The 21,720-nt window shown below is 49.8% G+C and overlaps 2 protein-coding genes across 3 annotated transcripts in view; both read right to left on the bottom strand.

Moving 5' to 3' along the window:
• The window catches only part of CAPSL (calcyphosine like), a 23,450-nt gene extending 11,668 nt beyond the window's left edge, over positions 1-11,782 (bottom strand). Inside the window, exons 1-4 of the mRNA XM_006761761.2 lie at positions 11,707-11,782; positions 4,332-4,468; positions 1,316-1,493; positions 816-1,025 (exon numbers count right to left, since the gene is read on the bottom strand). Coding sequence (XP_006761824.1) covers positions 816-1,025; positions 1,316-1,493; positions 4,332-4,468 — 525 coding nt within the window. The 5' untranslated portion in view covers positions 11,707-11,782. The remainder of the gene's footprint in view (positions 1-815; positions 1,026-1,315; positions 1,494-4,331; positions 4,469-11,706) is intronic.
• Positions 11,783-13,403: 1,621 nt separating this feature from the next.
• The window catches only part of UGT3A1 (UDP glycosyltransferase 3 family, polypeptide A1), a 15,670-nt gene continuing 7,353 nt past the window's right edge, over positions 13,404-21,720 (bottom strand). For both annotated transcript variants that reach the window (XM_006761758.2, XM_015562644.1), the window contains 4 exons: positions 20,460-20,988; positions 18,972-19,203; positions 17,728-17,947; positions 13,404-13,909 (listed from right to left, as the gene is read on the bottom strand). In XM_006761758.2, coding sequence (XP_006761821.1) covers positions 13,633-13,909; positions 17,728-17,947; positions 18,972-19,203; positions 20,460-20,988 — 1,258 coding nt within the window. In that variant the 3' untranslated portion in view covers positions 13,404-13,632. The remainder of the gene's footprint in view (positions 13,910-17,727; positions 17,948-18,971; positions 19,204-20,459; positions 20,989-21,720) is intronic.

The following is a 21,720-nucleotide window of genomic DNA, read 5'->3' as shown; positions in this document are numbered from 1 at the left end:
TTTCCCTCTGGTACTCATCGTATTGTTGTCTCTGTCTATGAGTTTTGTTTTTGTTTGTTGTTGTTTTTTGGCTTAATTCCTTCACCTTTTTCGCCCACCCATCCTCCTCACCCCCTTCCCCCTGGCAGCTGTCAGTCTGTTCTCTGTATCTATGAGTCTGTTTCCATTTTGTTAGTTTTTTTGTTAATTAGATTCCACATATGAGTGACATCATTTGGCGTTTATCCTTCTCTGACGGGCTTAGCTTGACGTTTACTGTGCTTTAGAAATGCAAGTTAATTACAAAGTCTACTGAAGATGAAATCAGAATAAGTGCTGGCATTCCTTTCACTAAAGCGTCCCTTAAATGCCATTTCCGCAGAGCAAAGTGTGACGACAAATGAGAATGTGTGTAAAACAGCAGTGTCCTGAAAAGCCCTGTAAAAAGCCCAAAATATTGAATTATGGTCTCATTAAATATGTTTTTATAGTCTAGTTTGTTGGAAAGTGTCTAGCTGTGTGTAGTACATATGGTAACATGAAATGGAATGTTTAATCCAAATACCCCATTGTCCAGGTGATGGGTAACTAGCTGTGGGCAGATCCCCTACTGATATATGTACACTCGCCCATACACACACACACACACACACACACACACACACACTTCTTACTACTGTAGTCTTCAACTTTCTAGGTAGTCACTAAGGATATGTTTTACTTCTATTTATAGCATCTGTAACATAAGTATTTTTAAGGCTTTGAGCCTACTTCCTATATATTTACAATTACAAAGTGGACAGAAGAAATTCCACTTGGATTACGCACTTACTTACCAATCCATCTTTATCATAGGGGGAATCAAAGTTATCCAGAAATTTCCGGAACACTTGTTCCTCAGACCAGTCTCCGTTCTGGTACTTGGGATGGTGTTTCACATTGTACACCCCCCGGAGGTCTTCAATGGTTATGACGCCGTCTCCAGTCTTGTCTAACTTGCGAAACGCTTGCATAATCACCTCTCTTCTGGCTCTGGACATTGGGGGCTGGGTAAACAGAAAAGGCACACACAGACAGACACAACCAGACGAGCTCCTTTGTACCCCACGTGATAAACTATCTATTCCTCTCCATGATGTGTAATTAGAGGAATGAATTAGCTGTGTGCCATGACATGGTTTGCACACGAACGCCCCCAGGTCCCTAAGTCTGCTCTGCCTCTCCCGCCCATCACCTTCACAGAGCACTCCCCGCTTCTAAAAACAAAACCTCACGATGGCCAACCCAGACCACATGAGTCACACTCGCCAGACCCACTGGCCCCTGGACCACTTACTCTCAAGGTAAGCAGAAACTCGTTGAAGTCTATTGTTCCATTCCCATCTTTATCGAACCTCCGGAAAAGCTCCTCTGCCTCCTCCTTTTCCATGACCACCGCGTAGTCATTTAACCCTTTCACGAATTCTTTGAAATCAAGAGTTCGGTTATTATTGTCATCCATGATTCGAAACACTCTGAAGAAAATACACACACACAATTTTTTCAAAAGTCACAGAGCACAAGACTTAAAAAGAAAACCACCCTCAGGGCTTTTCAGGTGACATACAGAAGTCTTCGGTTCTTCCCCGTGCCCTCCTCCTGCACCTGGCCAGCCTCCTCCCAGCATTTCATAAAAGCAAAAAAATAAAAATAAAAAAATGTACTTTGGGGGGAAATGTACTGTGTAATTCCAAGTAAATGACATTCTGGCAAAACTATAAAAACAGTCAAAAGATGGAAGAGGCAACAAAATGGGTGAAGCACGGGGGATTTTGAAACCGCTCTGTGTGGCCTATGGTGATGGATACATGACGTTACGCATTTGCTAAAGCCCATGAAAATGCACAGTACGAAGGGTAATCAGTCCGAATCAGTTTGGCTCAGTGGATAGAGTGTCGGTCTGCGGACTGAAGGATCGCAGGTTCGATTCCGGTCAAGGGCACATCCCCAGTAAGGGGGTGTGCAGGAGGCAGCTGATCGATGTTTCTCTCTCATCGATGTTTCTGACTCTCTTATCCCTCTTCCTTCCTCTCTATAAAAAATCAATAAAATATATTTTAAAAAAGAGTAATCAGTAATGTATATGGCTTTTTAAAAAATACTTAGGAGGCCAGGGGATCCCAGATGGTGACCAGTGAATCTGACTGCACTATAAAGGTTTGAGATAAGCTCACTGAAGGGCGGGTGGGTGAGGGGCTGAGTTAACCAACTTTGGAACTGAATCGAGTCGGTAAGACTACAGGGGCAAGGAGCTGCACACAGCCCTCCCCTCTGCTGATAAAGGCATTTCCCATGGAGATGAGCTAATGACTGGGCCCTGCTGTCCGGGTGTATTGGAATTGAATTAAGTAAATGGATGGCAGATGTGGGGAGCCAGGTTTCTCACTGTGGGAAAGGGCATGAGTCGATAAGCTAGGGGAGGAGGCCGGAATGACCTGATTCACCTGGTAATAGGTTAGAGTTGGAGACATCCGTATGAGCTCCAGTTTAGTTTGACATAAGCACTGATGATTACATATAACAACATTTATAGAAATATAGATAAATAGATTAATATACACATGTATATTTCCTTGTTCTGTCAGCTCAGAGGACCTAGAAGTGACACACCAGCAACAAGAAGCACCTCTGGAGCCTAGAGCTTGGTGCCTAATACAAGTCTCCAATAACCGGAAGTGGGCTTCTTAGAGAAATTGCTGACTCGAAGATGGGGGCAGAATATATGTGAGATGAGCTTCAGTATCTCATACCTGAAAGTAAGAAAGTGCCCCAAACAAACACACAATACCCTACATAGATGGGGATACGTCAATGGGGCCCAGGAGCCACCAGAAAGAACTCCTTAGATAAAACTAGAATAATCTGAGCAATAAAATAAAGTAGTGTTGGGTTGTAACCTAAAGTATGAAATCAATACCCATGAGTCCATATTGGTGTAAGTAAATGGCTGAATAAATAAACGTGGGGAAGAGACAGCTTGCTCTTAAGGAAGAATTCCAAATAGATTCTGCTCCCGCTCTGCCCTCGAGGGGGAAAAGCATGGTCCCCTCTGCCTACATTTTAGGGGCTTCACATAGAGACTTCCTTCCAAAGGACGCCATAGGCAGAGGGAGGGGGAGCCGGACAGACAGTCTCAGGCAGGTGATCCAGGCCAACACCAATAGTGAGTAGTCAGGTTGACACCATGCATCCTTGAGAGGATGCTATGGTCCCAGAAAACCGTAACCTTGTCTAATCGTGAAGGGAAAGGGGGAGGGACCCCCACTTGAGTTGAGGAAAGATTCAGGGAAGGGCAAGACCAGTAAAGGGGAGGGGGCAGAGGGCACAGCCCAGCAAAAGGCCAAGGACGAGATAGTGCCTGTTCACAGTAGACTGGCTCTCGGTGGAGGGGCTGGTAGGGTTTGGGGTGGAGACGGCGGTGGCAGCAGGAGGAACTGGACTGGATGGCCCAGGAGAGGAAGAGGGGGTGGTGGTCCTGAGGGGTCTGTGCCAAGGACAATGAGGTGGACCCAGGATGAAAGATGCCAAGGTTGAAGTGATATGACATGGAAGGGAAGTGGGCGGGGTTCCCATTGGACTGTGACAGCCCTGCCACCGGGTCCCTATGCCCACAGCCTGGGCTTAGGTGAGAAAGTGGGACTGTTGAAAATGACACTCCCAGTGCTCGGCACCTGTGGGAAGTGAAGCCTCCCACAGCCTCCAGGTGTGGATCCCTGTCTAGTGACTCCCAGCCTCCTAGTCCAAACTCCTCATGAGCCCTGGAGGAGCCTCATTCCCACGGGAGTCCCCGTGAGTCACCTGTGAGTCCCCGGATGTGCACAACACCAGGGCAGGCCCCAATCAGAGGTGCTTACAATCCTTCCCGCGGGGCTTCCCAGTCCCAGGGACTCCTTGCTCTAGCAGAGGGCCAAGACCAGGCCCTACAGAGCTGGGCCCCCCTGGCGCTGAGCTGAAACCATCCCACAGGCAATTTCAGGGCCCAGGCAAGCGATCGAGACAGGACCGCCTGAGAGCGAAACCACATTCAACAGCCATGTCTCAGGCACTGCCCTCCCCGCTCCTCCAAGCCCCTGTGCTCGCAGCTTCTGGAGCTCTCCCTGTGCCGCACTTTCTCAGAGCAGACATGGGCCTGCCGAGTCTGGGACTAAGAACCAAACGTGGTCCAAGGGATTGATTCTCCACCCTTGGCATTGACGATGCGGGAACGAGAGCCCAGGAGGAAGAGGCTTGCTCAAGGCCACACCGGTGTCCGCCCCGCCTGGCGTGTCCTGCCTTTCTCCTCTGTGTCCCGCCACCGGGGGCCCGGGTCCTACCTGCCAAGTCCTTTGATGCCCGCGGAGCCCCGGGCCAGGCACTGCAGCCGGAGCCGCTCAATGGGGTCGGTGGCCGTGGTGAGCTTTTTCTTGGCCTGGACCGCCATCTCTCGGTCGTGGCGCGCTGTCCCCGCCATCTGAGAGGGAAGCCACAGCCCATCAGCAGAGCGCGGGCCTTGTCACCTGCCTCTGGCTGGACATCTATCTCACTCACTTCCCAAGGACACCCTCAAACCTCCCAGATTTCCCAGGCTGAGGTGTGCCTGTCACCTTCTTACTTACTTCTCTGGTCCTGAGGAATCTGCTTTTCTCCAACCTGGACAATAGCTTCAAACATGTGGCCATTCCTCCGTATGTTTTCACCTTTCTGAGCTCCCTGCCACCACCACCACCCCCCACCCACCACCGCCCTACCATCACATGCAGCCCTTTTCTCACAACTCTTTTTGAGCCAACCTTCTATGCTGTATGCTCTTTTGTTGTTGTTAATCCTCATCCAAGGATATTTTCCCATTTAGTTTTAGATAGAGTGGAAGGGAGGGGGAGAGACAGAGAGAGAAACATTGAGGTGAGAGAAACACATCGATTGGTTGCCTCCCACAGGCGCCCTGACCAGGGCTGGGGATCCAGCCTGCAACCGAGGTACGTGCCCTTGACCAGAATTGAACCCAGGACCCTTCAGTCTGGGGGCCGATGCTCTATCCACCAAGCCAAACCGACTACGGCTATGCTTTATTCTTTTCCTTAGAATTCTCCATTTTTCCTTTGACTCCACATCTAATTTTCTCCTTTTTGGTCCAACCATTCATTGTTGTTGCTTCTGCCTCCACTGAGATTCTCAACACTGATTCCTCCAGCAGCTAGTATGTCTTCCTTGATTAACAGGTTAATGTCCATTTAACACCTGACTGTGTTCTCAGGACAGAAACAAGGGAAATAGACACCATCTCTCTCCGGACAAACAGATTTATCTTTTTTTCTCCTGTTTTGCTTGTTTTAAATATGCAGAAGTGGTAGGGAGGGTGGGTGTGGCGAAGCTGCAGCTCTTTGGTCCCTGAGCGATGTACAGAGTCCTGCAGGTGGGCCTGGGTTCAGAGAACCCCCACGATAGTGCAAACCCCGGGGCTGGGAGTCTGGAGACCCGGGTTCTAGTTCTGAGTCGTGCACGAAGGCACCAGGCACCAGGGCAGGAGTCTGTCCCAAAACGTATCACCGAGATCACAGCACTGCACACAGCTTCCCTGGCTGCAGAAAACCCTGTTTGAGCACCTGGGAGTCTGCATGGTCACAACAGAGCCCACCCAGCCAGGCCCTGCCAGGCCCAAAGACGCTGACCATCCGATGCACGTGGCCGCAGCGCCCCCTGGTGCTGGCATCGCGTCTGCGCATCCCCGGGGCCAGGCGCTCTCTGGGTCCATTCCTTCAACAAGTGTCCGCAAAGGCTCAGGGGTGCAGCCCCCGGTGCTGGGTCGGGAAGAGGCCGTGAGGGAAGAGGCCCTGGGCACCTGCAGGAGCGGGGGGGGCGCCACCCACTACTGAGCTGCAACACGTGGGACCAGGGCGGCCACCGCGCTGGGAGTGGGGCTTTCTGAAGCCTCGGAGGAGGAGAGATCCGCCTTCATCCTAAGAAAGGGGGCAGCTCTTCCGGCTGGGGTCCTGGGGCAGGAGGATGGAGGGGCAATGTATATTTCCGAGCGCAGGGGGCAGTGATGAGAAAATGGCAGGATGCAGGCGTGTGAGTGGGACTGGAAAGTGGGGGGGAGGAGGGGTCCTGGGAGAGAGAGTCGTGGAGTTGGGGAGCGGATGTAGGGAGGGGAGGTGGGAAAGGGAACTGGAGACAGGGGAGCCTGGGCAGTGGACAGGGACAGTCACGGAGCGATGCAATGCAGAGGCCTGGAGAGGGCGGCACAGGCTGGTGGGGGCACCAGCAGCACAGCCCAAGCACCCTTTGTAGCATCGCACCAGGTCCCCTTGTCCCGCGGTCCTGGGCGCAGCTGCCTGCGCTATCAACGCCTGCTGTCTGGTGTGGAGAAGCACTGTGGGTCGGACAGTGGAAATCTGACAGTTCGTGGAAGCTTGTCTTCGTGACTCAGCAGAGTCCATGGGAGTCCTCTTGCTGAATTCAGGGACAGGTTAAACTGACTGTGAGACGGGGGAACCGTTCGCTCAAGCCCCGGGCTGCACTTTATTGGGTTGTCTTTGGTGCCTCCTAGTGGCAATGAACTGAATTACACAAGCTAATCTCTGCCTGCCTCCCTCCGCCCCCCAAGGCTGGGTTGAGTCTACAGCCAACAACCTGCAACACAGAGGATGGTCTTAGGGCCGAAGAGGCCCCCCCCCACCCCCCAGGCATCCATAAAGAGAAGGCACCCAGATCCTCTCTGATGCAAAATCCAAAGGAAACCTCTCACTCCGCCCTCTGAAGAACGCCCCCACTTGGTTTCTCTGACACTACAGCCCAGTTTCCTCTCAGGAAAAGACAGGTGGTTGCATGAAGGCACTGAAGCAGGTGTGGTGAGTTCAGAGGAGGGTTGGTCTGTGTAAGGGCAGGGGAGGGCAGGGGGGCAGGGGGAGCACAGTTAGGAATCAGGAAGGCACTGCAAGCACGTGGGTGTGGCCGGGGGGAGGGGGCGAGCCAGGTGAGTCCTGTCCACCCACTGAGGAGGAAGAGCAGGCTCACCTGGCTGGGCAGGGAGGTCCCTGAGCAGCCCTTTGCAGGCCCTGCTTGGGGTGCTGAGATAGACGGGGGCCAGAGTGCACTGGGAGGAAGTGCCCTACTGAACAGCTGATATAGCCCCGCCTGTGAGAACTACCTGCAGAGCAGTCCAGTCTCTCCAACGCCTCCCCGCCTGGAAGCCATGGAGCCCATTCCCCCACAGCCAGGCCTTGCAATGCTTTCCCTTCACATTTTTAGGCAGCACCTGTGCCATTGCATTAGCCATTTCAATAGCAGGGGCCTGGAGTGGCTGTAGTAGCACCATGTGATCTCAGAAAACATTCTGCTCTTTAGAGAGAAGAGAGGAGGACGCCCATGTAAAGAGCAGGTAGCTACTGATCGCACTCATCAGGCCTCACACCGGTCCCGGCGGCAGGAAATGTATTTGCTGCAAATGAAGTTCACATCCAAGTCAGCACGATTCCCGCCCCTGCTAGCTCCGCCCTGACCTGCGCATAGGGCCCGTCCTGGGACGGCCAGACCTGCGGGGTTTCCTCTTTCTCTCTCTACTTGGGACCTGGCTGTGAAACTGAAATGTTGACTCAGACTCAGTGGAGTTTGTTGTACTTGAAGGCAATGGCTGCCACCTCTTCTGACTCAGTTCGTTCAGTAAGTTAGCTAATACTACACGGTCGGTGATGAAAACTGGGGGATCCGTAAGAAGTTTCCCCTGAGACAGGGCCCCTCTGGAGTAAATATTCGGCCCCAGTGCTCAGCGTGGCCCGGCAGGTAGCGAGGAGTCGGAGAGGAGAGACTTAGTTTGAAAAGAGAGCCGGTTTCTTCTGTAGGAAACTGGAAGCCCCCAAAGAGATCTACGGACAGGTGTGCGTCGTGTCCACATGAGAGTTCCTTCTTCGAGCCCCCCTATTTTCACTGTCATTCGCTAATTAGTAATATCAGTTAGTAATACCAATAATGAAAAAGAGCAAACGGGAGGCCAGACGTTCTAAGCGTGGTCATCTGGGCAGCGTCCCCGGTGACTGCAACTTCTCACGCTCCCCAGGGAGAGGCGGGTCCATTCCCTAAGTCCCTGGGCTGAGGGATGGCACAAAGGAGAGATGGGCACATGCGCAGTGAAGTCCAGGTGGCAGAGGGGCGGGGCTTGCTGTCAGTCTAGCCTTGGAGCTGGGGGGTGGGACCCCATCAGGAGCATCAGCACATCACCTCATGGGGTGGGTTCTATCAAAATTGACGCCCTAGGGCAGTGATGGCGAACCTTTTGAGCTCGGCATGTCAGCATTTTGAAAAACCCTAACTGAACTCTGGTGCCGTGCCACATGTAGAAATTTTTTGATATTTGCAACCATAGTAAAACAAAGACTTATATTTTTGATATTCATTTTATATATTTAAATGCCATTTAACAAAGAAAAATCAACCAAAAAAATGAGTTCGCGTGTCACCTGACACGCGTGTCAAAGGTTCGCCATCACCGTCCTATGGGATGTCAACAGGGACCCCGAAAGCCGGGCCACTTGCCCGAGAATGTGCCATGAGGCAAGGGCCGGGTCAGGACTGACATCCACTTGTAAGTGGTCGCACTCGGCAGCTCCGCAACGTGCTGGCAAATTGCTCTGGGAATTCAGAGAAGGTCCGTGAAATGAGAAGGAAAGAGCCGGCTTCAAGGAAGAGTCCGCCTGGCATGCCGGGAAGATTTTTCCACGGAGAGAAGTGGGGGACATGAGTGCAGAGCAAAGCCTGACACCCACGGGCCCTACACATCCTAAACATGCCCCCCACACCCCTCACCTCGGGGTCCTTCCTTGAGTTTCCAAACCTTATGGCTCACTGTGGACTCTGACTCACTGCCTGGGCAATTTCACTTCGTCTCTTCCTCTTGGAGCCATAGCTTTGGGTTTGTTTGTTGGTTTGTTTAAATAAAGTGATGTGTCCTGTGTGTGTTTTTAAACTTAAACTCAAAGCTACTGTGCCGATTATCTTCTATCCGTTTATTCTTTTCCCAAAGGTCATTTCAAAAGTTGTTTCTGCAACGTGTAAATATAGGAAAGATTTGGTTTGGGCTTGGCTTGCCAACTCCCACATAAGAGTTAAAGCATGGCTCTATGTCATCTATATTTACCACATACGCTTACTGTGAAAATAAGAAGTCACTGAAGTCCGGCATCTCACCAAAATTTCCTCTGCACCAAAGTGCGTTTTCTTAAGATGTTTAAAATTTAGGTTTCACGCATGTTGATATGCAGGTATTCCCAGAGCCCATCTCTGTGAACTCTAGTCTTTTATTCTTCCCACTTTGGAATATGAATTAAGTCCTTATTTTAATGTTTATGATACGGCCCAGCTTAAGAATGTTTCATTGATATCGTTGTTATAAAGTATTTGCTTCACACAAGTTCTTGATATTTCACATTATTCATTCAACCAGGGGTGGGACTAGACTAGGTAAGGTAGGTGCCTAAGGCACAATGTTTAAGGTGGCCCTCAATCTCAAGACTGTGCAATTGGTGGCCTTGCACTTGCCCAAACCTGAGAGTGAGTGTTTTCTTAAATAGTTTACCCCAGGTACCTACCACGCCTCCCCCAAGTCCTGGTACTAAATTCAATATAGGTTGATTGGAGGCTTATTATGTGCCACACAATAGCAGTGAATGAGACAGCCAAGGTCCTGGTCAGGCGTTTACCCCCCTCAGGGTAGTTTTAATTGTGTTGAATTTGAATTACAAACGTGTTCCAGACACTGCCAGCTGGCTGATCCAAAGGCCATGCCAGCCTCCTTTCTTCGATACATTCCCGTTTCAGTTGGGGGCCACGTGAAACAAGTTCTGGCCAAAGAGATTCACCTGGAAGTTCTGAGGGCTCAGGGCAAGTGCTCCTATTGCTTTGCCTCCTTCTTCCTTGAACAGAAATGCAATGTCTGGAGCTGTGGCAGCCTTTATGCAACCATGAGTAAGAGCCGAGGGAATTGCAGACACCAACTTAGAGGCCTTGTGTCTCTGAGCGGCTAAGTCGGTTTAACCAGCTGCCTAAGGTCACAATCCTGTCACAGGAGAAACACAAGCTTCTATTTGTTGGCTGCATTGTTGGCCGGGGCCACTGTTACTTGCAGCCAAAGGTTCCCCTAACTGTAACAATCGGCAAACGCTCCCTCCTGCTGTGTTTGGTTTGGCCCTGGTGACTGGCCTCGGCCAGGTGAAATTACTAGCAACCCAGCGTGGGGAGAGGTTCGGCCCCCTCTTCTCTCAGTGGCATTTTATCCACATTTAGGAGCCTCTCGGTGTTTCTGGCTACGAAAGAGTGAGAGAAACTGCCTAGCATGGTACTCAGGGACCCACGCAGCGGACACAATGTGCTACAGACCCAGGTTTAATAAAAGTCAGAGGCCCGGGGTGACCGGTCCTTATCATCATGAGCTTCCCCTGGGCATCTCCTGCCCCAGCTGCCTCATAGTCCTCTCCTTGCCCTCCCCCCACCTCCTTCTTCCCTCTGCTCCGCCTTCAGTCTCTAGGGTTTTTCCCAAGAAATTACTGGCAATCTATTCTGAATCAGGCAGCCAGGCAGGTGGAAGGTCTTAAAGAAGCAGAGTGAGAGAATATCTAAACTGCAGGAAGGACGCATGGCTTCGGCTGGGTTTGTTTTCCGAAAAAGAACAAAGGAACAGAGCTTGTCCTGAGCTCGCAGGTTTCATGACTAAACTCTCAGAAACAACCAACCCAGCAGGTAATTTCCAAAGGCCCCGTTTTGTTTGGGGTCCAAACCCGCTGAAAGGACAAACCCCACTGGGCCTCATCCTCCACCAGCAGATGATGGAGAGCCACAGCTCTGGCTACTATATGGCTTCTGCAACATGAATCACCACAATCACCTACGTATAACTCTTTTATAGTCACTGGAAATGCTCCTTTTGGAGTCACTGGTCTGTTGAATGTTTATTTTATAGCCACTTAGAAACCCAGTCCATTGTTTGCATCCTTCCTGCTCTAAACTGAAACTTCCAGAAAAAATCAAGAGGTACTATGCAGCGGCGAGGTCCTGGGGCTCCTTGATTCCCCTGGCCTCCCCTGCTCCCTTTTTCCACAGGCCTCCCCAAGACCGTCTCTTGCATTTTGTCACCAGCCAAAGCTGGTCTCCTCTGAAAGCTCAAAATTCAGCCTCCAGCTCCTGCCACCGCTCAGTGTCGTTCTCCAATCACAGGTGCTTGTGACCTTGGGAACTGCTAGACTCCTGAGCCTACATTTTCATCACAGCCATTGCCTGCCTCATTCCTCCTTCCCTCCCCGTTCTAGACACTTGCATGCATCATTCTGACCACGCCTTTCCAGCACCTTCTCTCTCATTCTTCTCTCTGAGTCTCCCTCTGTCCCTCATTTAACCTGCCTGAGCTCAGTGTTATCAATGGTCACCCAAGCTGGTTACGGCAGTTCCCCCAAACACTGCGCACTCCAGTACCCACCACACAGGGGCTGCTGAGTGATGTTCATTTCCTTCTCCTTCCCCGAATGAAATGCGTGACTGTACACCTGCATCTCACACCTCTTCCCAGAGATGAGGCCGCCAAGAGCTCGCATCAACCTTTAGAGTTTCTCTTTGGAAAGTACCATCTATCTTATTGTTATTATTATTGCTATTATTGTTATTATTTAGCCAACACAAAATAAAAGTGATTAAATCAACATAATAAATTTGTAAAAGTTGATTTACCTTAAATGCTAACCTGTTGCCACCAGTTGCTTGGAACTGAAACTATGGACGCTCTCTCCTGCATCTGGAAGACAGGCTGCTCCCCTCCCCTTTGCCTCCTCCCTCTTACCTATCCTCACACCTCCTGGCCTGCCCTCTCCCTGCCGATTGGCTGGCTAGGAACACCTGCTGCAGACTCACAGCCTGATTGGCTCAGCTCGCTGTCGATCCCTAGCTGGGTCTGGCCTTTTCTCAAGTTTACAGTGTGGTTGCCTAGGAGATCCAGGGGCTGTGAGAGTCTGTTTGCCCTAAGAGAAAAGCCAGTGAGAAGCTTCACTGGCAACTGTTTGGTTTCTAGAAAGGCATCGGAACTTGCCTCCCATGTTTTATCAGAGAGCTTCCAGCAAATTCTCTGACTTCTCTTAGGCACCCCCTTCCTGGCCTCCTGTTGTCCCCACAGGGCTCACTGCCAGGCTGTGTCATCATCAGGTGACACTTAAAGCAGCACACAGGGGAGCAGGCAGGTGCAGTTACAGGGACCGAGTCCTTCCCCCCGCACACACCCATCCACTCGCCCATAGGATGCCATCTCCCCCTGTGCCGACCATAAGACTGCAAAGACTTTCTTTCAGAACCTTTGTAGGCTCAGCATTTATTTTTAGATCTATGGTTCATTTTGAGTTAATTTTCGTGTATGGTCTGAAGCAACAGGCAATGTCTCCGGTGTATGTTATTTAGATCAAGTCCCATTCAGATATACTATTGTTCCAGTACAATTTGCCGGAAAGATTTTACTTTTCCCACGGAATTCTCTTTGCATCTTTGTCAAAAACCAACTGAACACCCTTGTGTGGGTCTATTTCAGAATTTGGAAGATGTGTCTGGAGCGGTAACTAGACACAAGTCAGAGGGGTCTTGGCTTCCATGGGATGGAGCCACCAATGGAATATTCCACCTAAAGGAATATTCTCTAATGCAGAGGGTAGGTGGGTGGCAAGTGGCATGTTTCCTAAATCAAGACGGTCTGGGGCACCACCACGGCCCCCGCACCTGAGGCCCCAAAGCCTTCCGTGTGGGCTCCAGGGTTTCTGTTACCTCACCTCTGACCGTGAGAACCTGGAGAGGGGACCTGTGAAAACTGGGACACAGCGTCACCCGTGGAACCAGGCAGGCCCCTCAGGACCAGCAAAGGAGGAGCTTCGCAGAAGGGGAGTCGGGGCAGAGGTGAGGGGCGTCCTAGGAGGGGCTGTCCCTGCCTCACTGGGGGAGAGGACGGGCTCTCTGAGCTTTGAATGAGATGAGAAGGAGATGCAAGAGGTTGGTCTACAATGGAACAACTGGCCAAATAGCTTCTGTCCTATTCATCAAAAGCGTAAAAAGAAGAAAGGGGAAATAGAAGTCCCTAGACAGGGGAATGAAATAGAGCACTGAGTCTAGGGACAGGGAGTGGGGAGGAAGGGGGGCTGTCTAGTGATGGTTTGAGTCTGAATAGAGGGGCTCATGGGTGAGGGGCAAGTCAAGACGCCAAGGTCAAATTCATAGACACAGGAAGTAGAACACAGGTTCCCAGGGGCTTGGAGTTGGGACGGGGAAATGGGGAATTATTGTTTAATCAGGGCACAATTTTAATTTGGGAAGATGAAAAAAGTTACGGAATTGGATGGTAGTGATGTTTGCACAAATATATGACTGTACTCAATGCCACTGAACTGAATACCTGATGGTTCAAATGGTCATTTTTATGTGATGTATATTTTACCATAATTTTCAAAAAGAAGCCCAAGATTGCTGCATAAGACTATCTAAACAGAGGCAGAAGAGAGCGAGAAGCCGTTCTGGTGCCATGGCCCACGTGGGGGTGAGGGAGACCCCAGGGGAGGCCTGTGCTGGGGGAAGTCTTCAGAGAACCGGTGGCTCCCCAGCAGCCCTGCAAGTCTGCTCTGCGCATCAGGCCTTCTTCATCTTCCCGGCCCCACACAGCCCCCGGGCCACTAGGCCCAGCAGCTTCCCACAGAGCCACACGGTGCCCAGGGTGACCCCCAGCAGGAACAAGAAGATGTCCAGCAGGTACTGCTCATACCACGGCTGCTGGAAGGCGTGGGGCTTGAGGTGGGCCGCTCCCCGGGTCTGAAGGATGTGGTCGATCCAGCCCACCAGCCGCTGAGCAGGGGTCAGGGGGTGAGAGCGCCTGATGATGCTGGCGGCCACTGCTGCCGACTTGTAGCTGTTGGCAGATGCGCACACACACACACACAATGTGCAAATATATATATCGTATATATATTTGTGTGTGTGTGTGTATATACATATAAACTTATAATATACCCATGTTTTGTTCATATAGACATGTATATATGCATGCTATATATATATATACACACACACACGGGCATATACATGTATATGTATGCACACTATATACATATGTATGTATATATGCACATTCTGTATATATGCATATGCATATACATGATCAGTTCGAAGGAATGTCAAAGGTCAAATGTTAAATATTCCATCAATTCTGAGGCCAAAGCTGATTCCGACTATCACAGAGTAAATTTCTGAAGGATTCCCAAATTGGACTTTTCTTGAAATTTTCATGTCCTAAATGAATTTTAAATCATTAAAAAATAAATTTTAAATTAGCAAGTTCTTTGGGTTATAAATCCTGGAACAATAAATAATTCTATAAACTTGAATCATGTTTATTATTTCAATTCTTATTCTTCCTTGTGTTTGTTATTTACATTTTTACAAACTTTGAATGAAAGACACCTAAATTCAGGGCCTGATAGACAAGAAAAATGGAGTGACAATTTACAACGTGGAGATTTGAGCAGCAGGCTTAAGGGTGTTGGGCGTAGGCCAAAGTTGCTGTTTGGTCATGGTAGGTTTAAGAGCCCGCTCGGCAATGAAGAAGAGATGCCAGTTAGCAGAGTGATAAGATATACTGCAACTAGCGGAAAGGTTTGGGGTGCAGATAGCAATCTGGAAATCAGCATAGGTCTACAGAGGGTATTTCGAACATGAGACTGGGCAAGAACCCCAGGAATTATGTCTGGATTAGAAATGAGTTGAGACCCAAGGCCAGGCCCTGGTGAGGAGCCCTACAAAGTCTGGAGGCTGTGGAGTTGAGGAGGAATCAACCAAGGAGACTGAGAAGAGCAGCCAGGGAAGGGAGGACACTAAGAGAGGATGGTGTCTGGGTCAACTGCAGTCACTGTTCAAGGACAGGCAGTGACCCGTTGGGATGAATGATGCTGATGAGACTTGAAAAGGCGCCCCTGGCTTTGGTGTTGTAGAAGCCACTGGTGACCTGGGTCAGAGCTGCTTGGTGGAGTGAGGGAGCCTTCCAGAAACGGGCTGATGAAAGAATGCGACAGGAGGAAGCGTTAACAAAGAGCACAGAGTTTACAGGGAAGGAGAGCGGAGATTCGGAGTATATCCAGAAGGAGAAGCAGTGTCAGGGTGGTTTGTTGTAAGTCGAGGGCCCTTCAATGGTGAAGTTCTGGACTCTGTACTGTGGCTCTGTGGGAAAATGCTTCATCCATGGGAGACACAGGCTGAAGTCTTTAAAGGTAAAGTATTATAATGTCTGCAATAAATTTTCAAAGGATGCTGTCATTGACACACAGGTATAACATTCGGCGCAACACAGAGAACAAATATGGCAAAATGTTAATACATGTTAATGTAAGGGAAGGGTGTACACGTGCTTATTGTATGATTCTTACAACTTTTCTGAGAGTTTGACACTTTTCAAAATAAAAAGTTGAGGAAAAACAACTTTTGAGAGTTATTATAGTAAGTTGCTTTTCAATTGGTGAAAGTGTTCCTAAAGAAAGAGAAAGGCAATCATGCAGGAGACAGTGGGGCAAGTCGCAGAAGCAAAAGCTTTGAGTGGGTGAGAGGATGTGATCCTCTACCCCAGGGCAGGGCCTGGTCTCCACAGGGGACACAAGAGCGGGCGGAGCAGAGGGAGGCAGGCAGGTTTGGCACGTAGGCTGGTAAATTTGGTGGTGAACACATGCTGGTGGCTTCTCTTTTTTTTTCAGTAAAATAAAACAAAGAAGAGTATACAGCAGTGATGGCGAACCTATGACACGCGTGTCAGAGGTGACACACGAACTCATTTTTTGGTTGATTTTTCTTTGTTAAATGGCATTTAAATATATAAAATAAATATCAAAAATATAAGTCTTTGTTTTACTATGGTTGCAAATATCAAAAAATTTCTATATGTGACACAGCACCAGAGTTCAGTTAGGGTTTTTCAAAATGCTGACACGCCGAGCTCAAAAGGTTCACCATCACTGGTCTACACTGAGGATGAGAGAGAAAACCACATTGGAGGTTTGAGAAGATGAAGGTAAAACAGTAGAGGAGAGTGAGTGGGAAAGATGACAGGAAAATGCAGTGAGACTCTCAGGCATCATTAGGGCCAGAGCAGGCCTATGGTCATGAGCTAAAGTTGCAGCCCTTTGCAGGGCATGCTTCTTCCTGGGGAGCAGGCTCAGAGCAGCGAGAGGCCCACAAGCAAGGTGTCCAGGTGTCTCAGAACCTCTGGGGCAGAGGGTGGGAGCCCGGAGCTCCGGAATGTCCAGAGAGCTGTCAGACAAGAGCCACCCTGATGCACACAGGCCCCAAAGTCTCAGTTCTCAGGAGCCTGTGTCATTCTGTTTATTCATTTGCAAGCATTACCTGCCTGCCAGGAAAGGGGGCTAGAAGGATCCCCAGGGGATGTTGGGGCTGCCCTGCCCCAGGCATCATGCTGAATGCCCCTCCAGAGCAGCAGCCCATGGCCTTTCCGGACATTAGTCTCCATTGAAAATCTGATGAACGTTATGAAAACACCCTCCAGCCCCAGCTGGTGTGGCTCAGTGGATAGAGTGTTGGCCTGTGGACTGAAGGGTCCCAGGTTCCATTCCAGTCAAGGGCACATGCCTGGGGTGAGGGCTCAATCCCCAGTAGGGGGTGTGAGCTGGTCAATGATTCTCTCTCATCATTGATGTTTCTATCTCTCTCTCTCTCTCCCTCTGCCTTTCTCTCTGAAATCAATAAAAGTTTTAAAAAGCAAATTTTTCTTTTAAAAAAAGAAAACTCCCTCCAGAAAATGTATATATGCAAACACATGTGTTTTTCACAATTTCCCCATTCTAGGGACTCATGGACCCCAGGCACCTAATCATGTTTCTTGGGCCTTGATTTAGAGGACTAGTATTTATTCTTCACTCATCCATAACTTCCTTGCTGAGTGCCTACTGTGTGCAAGGCAGTGAGGTAGGCCATGATCAGTAAGACAGACATGGCCCTCCTCTGTTCATGGAGCTTACACTCTATGGAGGAAAGGTCAACACCTAAGTAAAGTAACATGTAGACCAGTGATGGCGAACCTATTACACGTGTGTCAGAGGTGACACGCGAACTCATTTTTTTAGTTGATTTTCTGTTGTTAAATGGCATTTAAATATATAAAATAAATATCAAAAATATAAGTCTTTGTTTTACTATGGTTGCAAAGATCAAAAAATTTCTATATGTGACATGGCACCAGAGTTAAGTTAGGATTTTTCAAAATGCTGACACGCCGAGCTCAAAAGGTTCACCATCACTGATGTAGACTAATTATGAAACACATTATGGAGGGAATCATATGGCATAACTGGGGTTGATCAGAGAAGGCCTCTCTGAAGAGGAGATATGGGAGGTGAATGGAGAGAATGTTCAGGAACAGCTAAGGACAAAGGCCAGTAGAGGAAAGAAATATGAACACGAAGAAATAAAAGGAGCCCCCACACACCCCACAACTGGTTAGAATTGCATATTACGCATATCAAGAGAACAAAAACTCTAAGAGAGAAACTCTTGCAAAGTTTCTTTTAAAAATAAAATTCTCCCTATCATCTGTCCTAAATCCCTCTTATCGAAATGGAAGGCTCGTTTGTCTAACATGGCATTCAGTGGAAATAGGTCCATTGGCATCTTAACGCTGAGTTTAGTTTATTCGAGGGGAGGGGCCCACTTACCAGATCTGCTACATACCTCTTGTCTCCGATAACTTGTTTCATCTTAAGAGCCAGGGTCTCCGCCTCGAGTTGTTCGATTGGGATGGCGACGCCTAGATGTTTGGCTTCTACTCGGACTAAGTTTCCAGGCTGGTCTACAAAGAGAGGAATGCCCACCATGGGCACGCCATGCTGGATGGATTCCATCACACTGTTCATCCCTCCGTGGGTGACAAACAGGCGGATGCTGGGGTGAGCTAGGAAAAACAGGAACGAGAGGAAGGATAAGGCCTAAGAAGGAATTTCCAGAACTTGGGACGGCGGCATTGTCAGGGAAACATAAGGGAATCTAGAGGCATCTGGGAACCAATGTAAAGAGGCAATTGCCTGGGAGACACTATGAGCACCCTCAGAAGCCTGGGTCTGAGACCTGAACCAGAGACCCGCTGCAGCCGAGAACGCGGAGACAGAGCTAAGCTCAGCATCTCCCAGGGCTCGTCCATCTACCGTGCGGCCTCCCTCCACATCATCCTCAAGCAGGGAGGGTGCCTTATGCCTTAGTAATGCCACTCCCGGTCCTACTGTCCCTCTCTCATTTGGAGCAAAATAAAGTGTTGAGGAAGCATTGATCCAGCCCAGGAACCCGGAAACAATGTGCTTTTGTAGCGTGCAATGCTCGGGCTCTCCCACAGGCCAGTGAAACACATTTGCAGGAGGAGAACCAAAACCTGCATTTCCAATTCACCGGGACACTCAGATCCCACCTGCCACTATGCACAGGAGGTGTCCCCAGAGGGCAGCACAGGCCAGAGAGGAAGCCCCTTGGTGACTGTCAGGACAACTCACACAGGACGATGAGGAATACTGTCACTCTGCAAGGCCACCTCGGGGGAGGAAGAGTTAGCTCAGTGTCTGTGTGTAATGAGCAGGCAGCTGGAGCCACTGTGTGGCAGCGACTGCCCTCCTGTGGGCACAGGTACATCCCAAAGCACTTATGGGCGCTTCTTGGGGGGGTTGGCTGATCCCGATCCCCTGCCCATTGCAAGTCACCCCTCTGGAAGGTGGCAAGCGGCTATAGATACCTGGGCTGGGCACAAATGAATGAAGCGAGCCCAGAATGCCAAGCTTTCCTGGAACTTGGCCTTTCGCTAACACACACTTTCCTTTCACGTGATGGTGGAGTGCCCAGGGACGGGGGAGAGCTGCAACAGGCCCTAAAGAACAAGTAACCGGAGCGAGAAAGGCAGACATGGCAGCTGCCAGCAGAGAGGGTGCCCTTACCCAGGAGGTCAGTCTGAGGAAGCCAGTCCATGATTTTCACATTCGCCGCCAACTGGACGTGTTTGGGCCAATGAGAAGGGCTGCACTTCCATATCACCCCCTGAGGCAGCTGCGCAAAGGCCCTGTGCATCTGCTCAAGGGCCTGCTGGGACTGCGCAACGTTCACTATGGAGCCCAGGGCCACAAGCACGAAACCCGCCTCGCCAAACTGGGCGATGAAGTCCTCGAGTTCCTGGAGAGAGCAGAGACGTCACAGCCAGAGGCACCCTGCTCACGGAGCACCTTTCACATGAGCTCTGTGTGCCTCCCTGTGCCGCGTACACCTAAGACTCCCCTTCCTACAGGTTCCCATCTACTGCGGCTGGATGGGCTGCAAGAGAGTTTTCTGAGCCTCAGTGTCTCAGGACCACAGGAATGGTCCATCCTTTCTCTCCAGGCTTTGGAATTTGATGAGTTAAATTTCAAGTTCTCCTCTCAGGGATCAGGAAGGAAGACAGGGGGTGGTTTTGATAGCACCCTCCAGAGGACCATGCTAACCTGCCCTCCCCCTGCACTGTGGGCTCCCCCAGAGGAGCCTGGGAGATAAGCTGGATCCCCACGTGGTCAGTAGCTGGATCTCTTCTACCCCTGCTGGGGAAGCAGCAGAAATACGTGGGGCTGGATGATGGTTAGGGAGAGAGACTCAGGATCCGTGAGTCACCATTTACACAGTGAATCTCAAGTGCTGCTCCATTTTCTCAGTTCCCGGCAACCTACGTGGGCTATGCCATAGGCAAGCTGTGAAGTTCAAGGGTATCTGTGCTCCCCTTAACCTCCACTCCACCCAAATGATGTTCTCAGAGTGGGCTTCCCAGAGGGCCTTTCATCACTGTCTCTACATTTCCCTGCTCCCACAAGCTACTCCTCGAGGCAATGAAACTACTCCTTTCCCTATTGTGGTGGCAGCTATAGGGTAAGGGAAGGCCCGATTTGCGGGGTGGGGGGAAAAATGATGGTAGATCTCTCTAGAATGCATAAAAAGCTACAACCCAGCTCAGAATGTAGAGCATCAAAGACACAGAAGTAGCCGGTCCTGCATGGCTCAGTGGTTGAGTATCGACCTGTAAACCAGGAGGTCAGGGTTTGATTCCCAGTCAGGGCACATGCCTGAGTGTAGGCTCGATCCCCAGTGGGGGGCATGCAGGAGGCAGCCGATCAATGATGCTCTCTCATCATTGATGTTACTATCTCTCTCTCCCTCTCCCTTCCTCTCTGATATCAATAAACATATATGTTTAAAAAACAAATGAAAACAAACAAACAAAACCCTGAAACTGGAGGCAGCATTTGGAGCCACCAGAACAGCTCACATAAAAAGACCAATAACACCGCACGGTAGATGTGGAATATTTGGAGCTCTGGTGCTACTGGGGGCAGCATAAGACTTGTATGGTCGCCTTGGAGAAATGTTTAGCAACTTCTATGTCTGTGTACAAAGGATTTACTTACTTGAGGTATCGGTTCAACAGGTTTGGCCATCAGACCTCCAACATACACAGTGTTAGGAAGCAGGGGCCGGGCAAAATCAAAGGCGAAGTCAGAATTGACAAACCACAGCTCTGCTTTCTGTTGAAGATGAAATAACACCGGCCTAGAGCCTTCTGGGAAATTTTCTCTGATGGTGCTATCGAACTGCGCATGGATGTACCACTGCCTCAAGGAAGAAATAAAGAACATCAGAGAGTTCGTCACTCGGCCCCAGAAATCCATGCGGTCCGTCAGGGAGGAGTGGAAATCTGGAACGTAGGACACAGGCTCGGGCAGCCCAAAATTCGTCACCCCAAACGTGGTGCCGAGGACGGCCACAAACGGCCTGGCCAGCTTCTCGGCGATCAGGAAAGCGCAGAGATCTAAACCGTCCACCACCACCAGGTCGAAACTCTCATTTTTTAAGGAGCCCATGAGATCTGTTCTCAGCAGATCACTACACTGAGTGGCAAAGAGCTTCATTATGTTCAAAAGGTTCGAAAGTGGGTTCCTGAGAAAGAAAAAGAAGTGAGAGACGTTCAATATTCATGGCAAGTGCTCATCCAAAAAGTCTCGAAAAATCTGACTTAGCACAGGAAGAAGAAGCACGTCTGGCAGCCGCCTGCCCCTCGTACTGCTCGCCCGAGATCTGTCTGCTCCAGATCTGGCGTTTTGATGGCCTCCCACTCCGCGGTGCCATTTCCTTGTTTTAGTCTTTGCTACAGTTCTCTCTGGTGCTTAGGATGTTCCTGCTCTCTTCCCTCTTGCTTTCTTGTCCTCATTCCACCATCTTTTGGTGCCGTGTCTGCTCTGGGATGCCGGGAGCCGGTCCATCCTTGCTGTTTCAAGGGACCTGGCATATATGGCATACTGTTCTTAATATGTTTGCTCACCTTCTTGGCGCTATGTGTTTTAACCAAGGTCACCTCTCCGAGAAAGGTTGTTTCCCCAGGTAGAGATTTTCCCCTGAAGTTAGGGAGGGGATAAAACCTCTTAACTAAGTGCCAGGCCGGTAATTAATCACTTTAACTGTGAACAATCATGCTTAAGCTACATAATCTTTACTCCCTGGAATGGAGATAAGAAACGCCCTAACCTTTGGAATAGAGATTGATAGGATTAGAATCAACTGGTATAAATGCAGATGCAACAAGACAACAGGACTCAGAACTTAGATGAGGATCCGAGAGACAGAACTTGGAGGACAGAGCCTGCGCAGAGCCTGGAGACAGAGGAGCTTCGG

The sequence above is a fragment of the Myotis davidii genome, unplaced genomic scaffold (genome assembly GCF_000327345.1).
Source record: "Myotis davidii unplaced genomic scaffold, ASM32734v1 scaffold496, whole genome shotgun sequence".
In the NCBI taxonomy this organism is placed as follows: domain Eukaryota; kingdom Metazoa; phylum Chordata; class Mammalia; order Chiroptera; family Vespertilionidae; genus Myotis; species Myotis davidii.
The sequence above is the reverse complement of the archived record's forward strand: the minus strand, read 5'-3'. Positions and strand labels throughout refer to the sequence as shown.